The sequence below is a fragment of the Mercenaria mercenaria genome, chromosome 10, assembly GCF_021730395.1.
Source record: "Mercenaria mercenaria strain notata chromosome 10, MADL_Memer_1, whole genome shotgun sequence".
Taxonomy (NCBI): Eukaryota; Metazoa; Mollusca; class Bivalvia; order Venerida; family Veneridae; genus Mercenaria; species Mercenaria mercenaria.
In genome coordinates this window covers 2,109,339-2,123,000 of record NC_069370.1, presented here as the reverse complement: position 1 = coordinate 2,123,000, position 13,662 = coordinate 2,109,339, and the positions used below count along the sequence as shown (strand labels likewise).

At 38.6% G+C, this 13,662-nt stretch overlaps 1 protein-coding gene across 1 annotated transcript in view; it reads left to right on the top strand.

Annotated features, from left to right (window-relative positions):
- LOC128559747 (sushi, von Willebrand factor type A, EGF and pentraxin domain-containing protein 1-like) overlaps window positions 1-13,662 on the top strand; it is a 58,780-nt gene that overhangs the window by 43,735 nt on the left and 1,383 nt on the right. The window contains exons 29-33 of the mRNA XM_053552121.1: window positions 6,822-6,995; window positions 7,433-7,609; window positions 9,397-9,526; window positions 10,889-11,058; window positions 12,025-12,074. Of these exons, the coding sequence (XP_053408096.1) occupies window positions 6,822-6,995; window positions 7,433-7,609; window positions 9,397-9,526; window positions 10,889-11,058; window positions 12,025-12,074 (701 nt within the window). The remainder of the gene's footprint in view (window positions 1-6,821; window positions 6,996-7,432; window positions 7,610-9,396; window positions 9,527-10,888; window positions 11,059-12,024; window positions 12,075-13,662) is intronic.

Below are 13,662 nucleotides of genomic sequence, written 5' to 3'. Positions count from 1 at the left end.
AAAACCATTTCCGATCAATAACTAGAGAACCACTTGACCCAGAATGTTGAAACTTCATAGGATGATTGTACATGCAAAGTAGATGACCCCTATTGATTTTGGGGTCACTCCATTAAAGGTCAAGGTCACAGGGGCCCGAACATTGAAAACCATTTCCGGTCAGTAACTTGAGAACCACTTGACCCAGAATGTTGAAACTTCATAGGATGATTGGTCATGAAGAGTAAATGACCCCTATTGATTTTGGGGTCACTCTGTCAAAGGTCAAGGTCACAGGGGCCTGAACATGGAAAACCATTTCCGATCAATAACTAGAGAACCACTTGACCCAGAATGTTGAAATTTCATAGGATGATTGGTCATGAAGAGTAGATGACCCCTATTGATTTTGGGGTCACTCTGTCAAAGGTCAAGGTCACAGGGGCCTGAACATGGAAAACCATTTCCGATCAATAACTAGAGAACCACATGACCCAGAATGTTGAAACTTCATAGGATGATTGGTCATGCAGAGTAGATGACCCCTATCGATTTTGGGGTCACTCTGTCAAAGGTCAAGGTCACGGGCCTGAACATGGAAAACCATTTCCGGTCAGTAATTTGAGAACCACTTGACCGAGAATGTTGAAACTTAATAGGATGATTGGTCATGCAGAGTAGATGACCCCTATCGATTTTGGGGTCACTCCATTAAAGGTCAAGGTCACAGGGGCCTGAACATTGAAAACCATTTCCGGTCAGTAACTTGAGAACCACTTGACCCAGAATGTTGAAACTTAATAGGATGATTGGTCATGCAGAGTAGATGACTCCTAACAATTTTGGGGTCACTCTGTGAAAGGTCAAGGTCACAGGGGCCTGAACATTGAAAACCATTTCTGGTCAGTAACTTGAGAACCACTTGACCCAGAATGATGAAATTTCATAGGATGATTGGTCATACAGAGAAGATGACCCCTAATGATTTTAGGGTCACTCTGTTAAAGGTCAAGACCACAGGGGCCTGAACATGGAAAACCATTTCCAATCAATAACTTGAGAACCTCTTGACCCAGAATGTTGAAACTTCATATGATGATTGTTCATGCAGAGTAAATGACCCCTAATGATTTTGGGGTCACTCTGTTAAAGGTCAAGGTCACAGGGGCCTGAACATTGACAACCAGTTCCGATCAACAGCTTGAGAACCTCTCGACCCAGAATGTTGAAACTTCATAGGATGATTGAACATGCAGAGTAGATGACCCCTATTGTTTTTGGGGTCACTCCGTTAAAGGTCAAGGTCACAGGGGCCTGAACATTGATAACCAGTTCCGATCAATAACTTGAGAACCACTTGACCCAGAATGTTGAAACTTCATAGGATGATTGAACATGCAGAGTAGATGACCCCTATTGATTTTGGGGTCAGTCTATTAAATGTCAAGGCAACAGTGGCCTGTTCATGTAAAATCATTTTTTGGAAATAACTTGAGAACCACTTGACCTACAATGTTGAAACTTAAGAGGATGATTGGACTTGCAGAGTAGATGACCCCTATTTATTTTGAGGTCACTTGATCAAAGGTCAAGGTCACAGAAGCCTGAACAGTGACTTGAGAACCACTAGGCCAGGAGTGTTGAAATTTAGCGGGATGATTGGACATGCCAAGTAGATGATCCCTATTGCAGCCAACCATCAGTGTCTCTTTGACTTTTGCTCCTAACCCCTATTGACTTCTTGCCTATAGGACTTTGCATTGGGGGAGACATGCGCTTTTTTACAAAAGCATTTTCTAGTTTTATATTAGTATTGATGCCTCTTAACATTACATGCAGTTGAGGGAGGTAAGGGGAGTAACTGCAACATTTCTTATTGTCATAATGTAGCGCTCTTTAAAAAAGAAGATAGAAATAGGCTAACCAACAAAAAATAAACAAAATTACGGTCATTCTTACAGACGTTCATATTGGCTTAGTTAAGGTTTAACGCAGTGTTTCAACACTATTTCAGTCATACACATGCAGGCAGTCTACCTACCATTTCTCCAGGAAAGGACCGGTACTAGATTCGCAACTTTCTCACATAAAGATTCATGGTCGGCCCAGAGTGTGAACACATAGCCCTTTTCAGACGTCAGTCAAATAGTGTTCGCTATACAAATTGTGTTCTTTATACATACTTGGTTACAAGGAACTAGTTCGCTATACGGATACAAGGAATCTCGGTTATAAGGAACAATTTTTAGAGGTCCCAAGCTGTTCCTTATAAGCGAGGTTTCCTGTAATTCTCTCCTTGAGGACTTTGACATTAGTCTGTCCATCCTTTTTCATATACGTTCCTTATCTTTTAAAACTTTTTGACAGAAATTTTTGTAACCTGGGTAGAATGTTTTTCATGTCAAGGGGACATACAAAACTTTCAATTAAATCGCCCATGCCCAAGGTAAGGGTCATAATTGAAGGTCAAATGTTTGAGCTTTTGATTTTTAGCTCACCTGTCACAAAGTGACAAGGTGAGCTTTTGTGATCGCGCAGCGTCCGTCGTCCGTCCGTCAGTCCGTCCGTCCGTCCGTGCGTAAACTTTTGCTTGTGACCACTCTAGAGGTCACATTTTTCATGGGATCTTTATGAAAATTGGTCATAATGTTCCCCTTGATGATATCTAGGTCAAGTTCGAAACTGGGTCACGTGCGGTCAAAAACTAGGTCAGTAGGTCTAAAAATAGAAAAACCTTGTGACCTCTCTAGAGGCCATATATTTCACAAGATCTTCATGAAAATTGGTCAGAATGTTCACCTTGATGATATCAAGGTCAAGTTCGAAACTGGGTCACGTGGCCTCAAAAACTAGGTCAGTAGGTCAAATAATAGAAAAACCTTGTGACCTCTCTAAAGGCCATATTTTTCATGGGATCTGTATGAAAGTTGGTCTGAATGTTCATCTTGATGATATCTAGGTCAAGTTCGAAACTGGGTCACGTGCGGTCAAAAACTAGGTCAGTAGGTCTGAAAATAGAAAAACCTTGTGACCTCTCTAGAGGCCATACTTGTGAATGGATCTTCATAAAAATTGGTCAGAATGTTCAACTTGATGATATCTAGGTCAAGTTCGAAACTGGGTCACGTGCGGTCAAAAACTAGGTGAGTAGGTCTAAAAATAGAAAAACCTTGTGACCTCTCTAGAGGCCATATATTTCACAAGATCTTCATGAAAATTGGTCAGAATGTTCACCTTGATGATATCTAGGTCAAGTTCGAAAGTGGGTCATGTACCGTCAGAAACTAGGTCAGTAGGTCAAATAATAGAAAAACCTTGTGACCTCTCTAGAGGCCATATTTTTCATGGGATCTGTATGAAAGTTGGTCTGAATGTTCATCTTGATGATATCTAAATCAAGTTCCAAAGTGGGTCATGTGCCATCAAAAACTAGGTCAGTAGGTCAAATAATAGAAAAACCTTATGACCTCTCTAGAGGCCATATTTTTCATGGGATCTGTATGAAAGTTGGTCTGAATGTTCATCTTGATGATATCTAGGTCAAGTTCGAAACTGGGTCATGTGCGGTCAAAAACAAGGTCAGTAGGTCTAAAAATAGAAAAACCTTGTGACCTCTGTAGAGGCCATACTTGTGAATGGATCTCCATAGAAATTGGTCAGAATGTTCATCTTGATGATATCTAGGTCAGGTTCGAAAGTGGTTCATGTGCCATCAAAAAGTAGGTCAGTAGGTCAAATAATGAAAAACGTTGTGACCTCTCTAGAGGCCATATTTTTCATGGGATCTGTATGAAAGTTGGTCTGAATGTTTATCTTGATGATATATATAGGTCAAGTTTGAAACTGGGTCAACTGCGATCAAAAACTAGGTCAGTAGGTCTTAAAATAGAAAAACCTTGTGACCTCTCTAGAGGCCATACCCTTGAATGGATCTTCATGAAAATTGGTCAGAATGTTCACCTTGATGATATCTAGGTCAAGTTTGAAACGTGCCTTAAAAAACTAGGTCAGTAGGTCAAATAATAAAAAAACCTTGTGACCTCTCTAGAGGCCATACTTTTCATGGGATCTGTATTAAAGTTGGTCTGAATGTTCATCTTGATGATATCTAGGTCAGGTTTGAAACAGGGTCAACTGCGGTCAAAAACTAGGTCAGTAGATCTAAAATTAAAAAAATCTTTTGACCTCTCTAGAGGCCATATTTTTCAATGGATCTTCATGAAAATTGATCTGAATGTTCACCTTGATGATATCTAGGTCAGTTTCGAAACTGGGTCACGTGCGGTCAAAAACTAGGCCAGTAGGTATAAAAATAGAAAAACCTTGTGACCTCTCTAGAGGTCATATTTTTCACGAGATCTTCATGAAAATTAGTGAGAATGTTCACCTTGATGATATCTAGGTAAAGTTCAAAACAGAGTCACGTACCTTCGAAAACTAGGTCAATAGGTCAAATAATAGAAAAACCTTGTGACCTCTCTAGAGACCATATTTTTCAATGGATCTTCATGAAAATTGGTCAGAATTTTTATCTTGATAATATCTAGGTCAGGTTCAAAACTGGGTCACATGAGCTCAAAAACTAGGTCACTGTGTCAAATAATAGAAAAAACGACGCAATACTCAAAACTGAATCATGTGGGAAGAGGTGAGCGATTCAGGACCATCATGGTCCTCTTGCTTTAATACAGGATCCATGCTGTTGGCTTTCAAAGCCTATTGCAGTTAGAGAAACCTTTAGCAAACAGCATGGATCCTGACCAGACTGCGCGAATGCACAGGAGGTCTGGGTCCATGCTGGTCACATATGCACTATGTTGATTTTCTCCTGGTATGGCTCACATGTAGAACCCATATTCAAATTTGCTGGCTCAAGCTCATGAATATAACCAAAGTTGGAATGTTTGGTCCGACTGTTTATCTTGTACCTTGATGTTATTCTGTTTTTTATGCCCCCACTTTGTGGGGGGCATAATTATAGATTTGCCCTTGTCCATCCGTCCGTCCTTCCGAGAATGTTGTGTCACGCCTAGCTCCAAAAGTATTTGATGTAGAGTCACAAAACTTTACAGGAATGTCTGTCAGCATGTGTAGTTGTGCACCTGGTGTTTCGCGTCTGGATTCATTCAGTCGGGTAGGAGTTATGGCCCCTGACTTGGTAAAAAATCGGTCATTTTTAGCTCATCTGATTTTTTGAAAAAAAAATGATGAGTTATTGTCATCACTTGAGCGGTTGTCGGCGTCGGCGTTGCCTGGTTAAGTTTTATGTTTAGGTCAGCTTTTCTCCTAAACTATCCAAGCTATTGCTTTGAAACTTGGAATACTTGTTCACCATCATAAGCAGACCCTGTACATCAAGAAACATAACTCCATCTTGCTTTTTGCAAGATTTATTGCCCCTTTTGGACTTAGAAAATCAGTTTTCTTGGTTAAGTTTTATGTTTAGGTCAGCTTTTATCCTAAACTATCAAAGCTATTGCTTTAAAACTTGCAACACTTGTTCACCATCATAAGTTGACCCTGTACAGCAAGAAACATAACTCCGTCCTGCTTTTTGCAAGATTTATGGCCCCTTTTGGACTTAGAAAATATCAGATTTCTTGGTTAAGTTTTATGTTTAGGTCAACTTTTTCTCTTAAACTATCAAAGCTATTGCTTTGAAACTTGCAACACCTGTTCACCATCATAAGCTGACCCTGTACAGCAAGCAACATAACTCCATCCTGCTTTTTGCAATAATTATTGCCCCTTTTGGACTTAGAAAATCATTTTCTTGGTTGAGTATTATGTTTAAGTCAACTTTTCTCATAAACTATCAAAGCTATTGCTTTAAAACTTGCAACAGTTTTTCACCATCATAAGTGGACACTGTACATCAAGAAACATAACTCTGTCATGCTTTTTGCAAGAATGATGGCCCTTTTTAGGCTTAGAAAATCATGGGTAGGACAATATTTCTATTGTACAAAAAAAATCAGATGAGCGTCAGCACCCGCAAGGCGGTGCTCTTGTTTTATATGTTGTGTCGCGCGTAGCTCCAAAAGTATTTGACCTAGAGTCACCAAAGTTTACAGGAATGTTGGTCAGCATGTGCAGTTGTGCACCTAGGGTTTTGCATCCAGATTTATTCAGTCTTGTAGGAGTTATGGCCCCTGACTTAGTTAAAAATTGGTTATTTTAATGTTGTGTCACGCGTAGCTCCAAAAGTATTTGACCTAGAGTCACCAAAGTTTACAGGAATGTTGGTCAGCATGTGCAGTTGTGCACCTGGGGTTTCGCGTCCGGATTCATTCAGTCATGTAGGAGTTATGGCCCCTAACTTAGTTAAAAATTGGTCATTTTAATGTTGTGTCGCACGTAGCTCCAAAAGTATATGACCTAGAGTTACCAAAGTTTACAGGAATGTTGGTCAGCATGTGCAGTTGTGCACCTGGGGTTTCGCGTCAGGATTCATTCAGTATTGTAGGAGTTATGGCCCCTGACCTAGGAAAAAATTTGTGTCCTTTGTCATGTAGTGGGGGCATCTGTGTCTGATGGACACATTTCTAGTTTTAACAAGTTTGCCTCTCATGGTTCAAAGCTTGAAACATTTCCCTCATTTGAGAGGAAAATGATCACAGCCACACGATTTGCAGTATCCCGGTCCTTTAAAATTATTTATGACATATAACTTTCCTATAACCCGACAACACAAAGCTGACAGAAACATATTTAGTTGGCAACATGCAATGGTAGCTTTGACAGCTGGTAATTGTAGGGTGTTTACTATTTTAACATCGTCCTACCATTACAAAACTGTTTAATATATTCCCTCAAACAGGGTATATATTTATTTCCAACAGACTGTGGCAGTTTATCAGCACCTATGTTTGGTGAAATTGTGATAGATCAGACAACATTTGGACACAAGGCCTTGTACACATGTAACCAAGGTTACATGATGTCTGGTTCTAAGGAGAGAAGGTGTAATACAGATGGATACTGGAGTGGAACCCGGCCTGTGTGCACAGTCACAGGTAAATCTAATCATGGTTTGAAAGTATACTGTGCAATAATTAATATTCTTGGTGGTCAAGTTTCTGTTGATATCATGTACCTGTCAATCAGCAACAGTCCCAATGAACAAATCAAATTCCTGTTCATTTCAATTCAGAAATAAGAAATTCCACAAATTCATATTCTCATGAAATAGTCAGTTTTTGGTCCAGACCACAAAATTCCGTGCCCACTTTTAAATGATTTCAAGGTAGCAGTTGTCGGCTTAGTTATTAGTCATAACAAATTGTTGGATAGGAGATTGGATTTAGTGTGAAGTTTACCAATGAAGATACTAGCTTACTACTTGTACAGAATTCAAGAACACTGGTTAGGTAAACTGCCTGTAATTTATATTATATAAATGAAATACTGTTGAAAAATCTTCCTATACACAAATCAAAACTGTTCATTTCAGATTGTGGATCACTGAATCACCCAGACAATGGCAAGGTGATGATGCCAGAGGGAACACTATTTGGTCATACAGCTGTGTATAAATGTAACTCTGGTTACACATTGAAAAACTACTACAAGAGAACCTGTCAGTCAAATGGAACATGGTCTGGGGCGGCACCTTCGTGTGAGTCGTCCAGTATGTATAAGGTTACTTTATTTGTTCGCAAGGATACGTATTTTGTTCCCTAACTTGCATGTTCTGGAATTATGAGAGATAACCTACATGGAGTCGATTCAGCATGATGTGTAATAGAGTTCTGCTTTAATAGAGTTCTGCTCAAGCCGGTGCTAGGGGGTGTGAGGGGTGTTGCACATTTCATTACCTCTCATGAACGGACTCAATCAAACCAAGTCTGCTATTATCTTCTTGGCTGCATTCTTTGCTTCCAAAGGATCTTTTTACAGATTTTTTTAGTTACATAAGCTGGAATATATGTATATAGTTCTCTTATATAAAAGTACAGTATATTTATGCCCCCCTTCAAAGAAGGAGGGGTATATTGTTTTGCAGATGTTGGTCGGTCTGTCTGTCTGTCGCTCGGTCGGTCTGTATGTAGACCAATCTGTTTCCGGATGATAACTCAAGAATGCTTGGGCCTAGGATCATGAAAGTTGATAAGAAGGTTGGTCATCACCTGCAGATGACCCCTATTGATTTTGAGATCTGTATGTCAAAGGTCAAGGTCACAGTGACCCTGAACAGTTAAACGGTTTCCGGATGATAACTCAAGAACGCTTGGGCCTAGGATCATGAAAGTTGATAGGGAGGTTGGTCATGACCAGCAGATGACCCCTATTGATTTTGAGGTCAGTATGTCAAAGTTCAAGGTCACAGTGACCCGGAACAGTTACACGGTTTCCGGATGATAACTAAGATTGCTTGGACCTCGGATCATGAAAGTTGATAGGGAGGTTGGTCATGACCAGCAGATGACCCCTATTGATTTTGAGGTCAGTAGGTCAAAGGTCAAGGACACAGTGACCAGGAACAGTAAAACGGTTTTTTGGGCGATAACTCGAGAACGCTTGGGCCTAGGATCAGGAAAATTGATAGGGAGATTGATCATGACCAGCAGATGACCCCTGTTGATTTTGAGGTCATTTGGTCAAAGTTCAAGGTCAGATTGGCCAGGAACAGTTAAACGGTTTCTGGACAATAACTTGAGAACACTTAGGCCAAGGGTCATGAAAGATGATAGAGATGTTCATCATGACCAGCAGATGACCCCTATTGATTTAAGGTCAGTAGGTCAAAGGTCAAGGTTACAGTGACCCGGAACATTTAAACCGTTTCCAGACAATAACTTGAGAACGCTTGGGTCTAGGATCATGAAACGTGATAGGGAGGTTTGTCATGACATGTAGATGGCCTCTATAGATTTTGAGGTCTGTTGGCTAAAGGTTAAGGTCACATTGACCTTAAACCCTTTCTGGACGATGCCTTGAGAATGCTTTGGCCTAAGATCACTAAACTTAATAGGGAGGTTGATCATGACCAGCAGATGACCCCTGTTGATTTTGAGGTCAATAGGTCAAAGGTCAATGTCACATTGAACCAGAACAGTAGAATTTTTGTTTACAGTGAGCAAATAATTTCTGTTCCTTGTGCAATTACTGAATGCATCAAGGGGGGCATTTCGTGTTCGACGAGCTCTTGTTGATGTAACTTCACATGTATACCTGAAAAAATATGTAACTCTTCAATTAGAATTATTAACTGTCATATCTCGTTTGATGTATGTCCTTTTTGAGTAGTTAATCAGTATTACTATTCTTCACATTGAGGTGTAATTGAATTTTTGAAGAATGGTTATAGTAGCACAATGATACCTCTTATAAGTAAAGTATGACAGTCTATGAAATGTGCTTGCAGTAAATGAGCAGTTTCTATGGATCTAAGAAAGATATTTTTATATATTTTAGGAGAGTTTGCTCTGGCTGTAGGACTAGGAGTTGGCCTCACAGGTTTTGTTATTCTAGTAATGGTTATTGTACTCATAGTGGTCATACTGTACAGACGCAACCATTCAAAGCACTATGGGAGAATGTCTAGGTGAGTTTTACCATTGCGCAGTTATGCAATGTAAAGGTATTTAAGAGAGATTGTACTATTCAGCTTCTACACTGAAACCCTTTCAACTCAGAAAACCTTCCAAAACTAAAACTGCCTACAAACCAGAAACCTCTCCAAACTAAAACTTTCTACAAACCAGAAAGCCCTCCAAACCAGAAACTCTTCCAAATCAGAAACTCTTCCAAGTCAGAAACTCCTCCAAACTAGAAACCTCTCCAAAATAAACATTCCTACAAACCAGAAACCCCTCCAAAATAAACATTCTTATAAACCAGAAACCCCTCCAAAACAAACCCCTCCAAAATAAAACATTCCTACAAACCAGAAACCTCTCCAAAACAGAAACCCCTCCAAAATAAACATTCCTACAAACCAGAAACCCCTCAAAAACAAACCTCTCCAAAATAAAACATTCCTACAAACCAGAAACCCCTCCAAAACAGAAACCCCTCCAAAATAAAACATTCCTACAAACCAGAAACCCCTCCAAAACAGAAACCCCTGCAAAATTAACATTCCTACAAACCAGAAACCCCTCCAAAACAAACCTCTCCAAAATAAAACATTCCTACAAACCAGAAACCCCTCCAAAATAAACATTCCTACAAACCAGAAACCCCTCAAAAACAGAAATCCCTCCAAAATAAACATTCCTACAAACCAGAAAGCTCTCCAAACCAGAAACCCCTCAGAACCAAAAATTCCTACAAACCAGAAACCCTTCCAAACAAACCAATCCACACCAAAAATCCCTCCAGTCCAGAAACCCTTTCTCCAAACACCTTTTTTCAGGACATTGAGCAATTTTCCAGGTGAAACACTATTTATAAAAGAGTTACCTGTCTTGAAGGCAAGATGACTTTCAATTATTCCCTAATTATTAGCTGAATTTGTTCTATTTCTTAAACCTGAATTATTGTATTTGATAACATGATTTGGCTATAATACACAGATATTTGCATTATGTTTTGTGGCATATGTACCATTTACTCTTTTAAACTAAAAGCTTCGCAAATCTTAAAGTCTGGTAGGTTAACTGTTTGATTTAGAGGGGTTTCATTTTTTCATTAAATGAGTATTGTTGTAAGCCTAATTAATGATATCATAAAATGAATTTGTGATATCCATAAATAAAGTATATTCATAAATGAATTTGTGGTGTCCATAAATGAATTTGGATATCGCAAAATAATGAATAATTGATGAAACCACACCCAATAAGATGTTAAAACTTTCACTGTTCATTTAAATATCATTTGGTATTAGTGTGCTAAACTGTTCAGTGTTGCGTCCATATGTTTGGAAAAATTTCACTAATCAATATGTTTGGAAAAATTTCAGGATGTATACATTCCCACGACCAGTTACGGTTCCTCCGCCTCTACCAGTGAAGATCAACACAGGGCCGACAATGTTTGTTCCATTTTATAATGGCCCAGCAGTAGTTGATGATGATAGCAACATCTCAGATAGACATACAACATGGAGATCACGAAAAGCCGACTATGGTGGTAGGTCCAATATTAGAAATCTACACCTAGAATTGATGCATGATCCGTTTTTTTCCAGGGCACAAGTTGTAGTGTATATAAATATTAAAATAAATAGATACAAGGCTCCTATTACATACCTGTAGTAGCTGTCAGTGGTTTTCAATATGGTTTTATTGGGCTTAAAAATGCATTATGGTGTCCTCCCATCCATGGTTTGAGGTAAGTCCAAAAACTGCTCGTTTTTGGACATAATTTCAACTTAGGTTGGAATTTCCTCATCCACAACTCATGCACCTTCACTTCCGAGATACATGTAAGATAGAGTTATAGTTCATGCACCTTTGCTTCCTAGATACATGTAAGATAGAGTTATAGTTCATGCACCTTTGCTTCCTAGATACATGTAAGATAGAGTTATAGTTCTTGCACAATCACTTCAGAGATACATGTAAGATAGAGTTATAGTTCTTGCACCTTCACTTCCTAGATACATGTAAGATAGAGTTATAGTTCTTGCACCTTCGTTTCCTAGATACATGTAAGATAGAGTTATAGTTCTTGCACCTTTGTTTCCTAGATACATGTAAGATAGAATTATAGTTCTTGCACCTTCGTTTCCTAGATACATGTAAGACAGAGTTATAGTTCTTGCACCTTCGTTTCCTAGATACATGTAAGATAGAGTTATAGTTCTTGCACCTTCACTTCCTAGATACATGTAAGATAGAGTTATAGTTCTTGCACCTTCACTTCCTGTCATGGCCATATATCATTATCTTCCCTTGCAAAATTAAGCTCCTGACAAAAAATTCAGAAGTTAAATGTAAAAAGGGAGACATTAAAAAGCATTCACTTCACATCATATATTTTAATAAGTTTCTTTATATTCTCGACTTTGGTGACCTTCCCTGAAATAGGAACATCAGCTATACATTAATTTATCATCTTGTGTAAGTTACCAGCTGTTCCACGTTTATTTTTCAGATCCAGCAAATCCATTGTACTACAACACAACTATGCCAGGAGCAGAATATGTAAGTCACTTGTGTTTTTCATCCCCCACCAAGGTGTAAAAGATCAGGAGGCATGTGGTGTTTGAACTGCCAGTCTATCTGTCCATCATTTGGCATACTTTCACTTGCCTTGCACTCATCTCCGCCTACAGTTTCCATCCAATTACAATGAAACTTAGCATACTTTGTCAACATTAAGTTGCCGTGTGAATATTGTGACTTTCATGTCTGATTATTTTATTCTGGAGTTCCGATTCTTTTGCGGACTTTGAAACAAAACAACTACATCAGAACATTGTGTACTCAACTTTACCAACAGTTTCTTGAAACTTGGTATACATCATTAACATAAAGTGGACAAGGACAGATTTTCAAGACTATAGCTTCATCTTATTTTTAGCTCCACTATTCGGAGAATACTGTAACTGTAACTTCACAACAAGAGGGCCATGATGGTCCTATATCGCTCACCTGTTATCATTGCACTTGAGAACAAAAAGGTCCTCAGAAAAAATATCTAAGTCCAAAGGACAGGAACAACAGAGGGAAGAAATTTAACCAAAAAGAAAAAAAAATTCTTACAAGGTACAGATATGTCAAAATACACCTAAAAATTGGAGGTACCATCCATGTTGTACCACAGAAAAGTGGTCTCGGTTTTTCCCTATGGCCAATAATAAAAAAGTTACTAAAAATAAGCTATTTATAGTAACGTAAAAAGGAAGTAATTAAAAAAAAAAAAATTATTGTAAGCAAACAAAAGAAGGATCTGCCAAATAAATCTGTTGACATAAATGAAATTTCGGATCAGTATCTTCATTAGTTACGGAGATATAACCATTCTAATTTGAAATAAAGGGAGGTAATTTGACATAAAATCAGTCCATAGTTATCTACCCTGATTGGCTCGGTCCAACTAATGACAATAATGAAATTTCAAATAAGTCCCTATAAGTACTTACTGATATAAATCCATTTTGATTACAATCAGGGGAGGTAATCAGATATGAAATAACTCTGGAACCTACGATTGGATCTGATTTGTCATGGAATCCAAGATTTATTGTTGTTGAAGATATTTTGGAAGCTTGTATCAAATATAACCATAATGAAGTCTCAGTATGGCTGCAAAAGCCAAAATAGCCAATTTTGGACCTTTAAGGGGCCATAACTCTGGAACCCATGATAGAATCTTGCCAGTTCAAGAAAGGAACCAAGATCTTGTGGTGATACAACTTGTGTGCAAGTTTGATTAAATTCAAATCATAAACGAAGCTGCTATTGTGCAGACAAGGTCAAAATAGCTAATTTTGGCCCTTTCAGGGGCCATAACTCTGGAACCCATAATGAGATCTGGTCAGTTCAAGAAAGCAACCAAGGTCTTACGGTGATACAAGTTGTGTGCAAGTTTGGTAAAAATCAAATTATAAATAAAGCTGCTATTATGCAGACAAGGTCAAAATAGCTAATTTTGGCCGTTTCAGGGGCCATAACTCTGGAACCGATAATGGGATCTGGCCAGTTCAAGAAAGGAACCAAGATCTTATGGTGATACAAGTTGTGTGCAAGTTTGGTTAAAATAAAATCATAAATGAAACCACTATCGTGC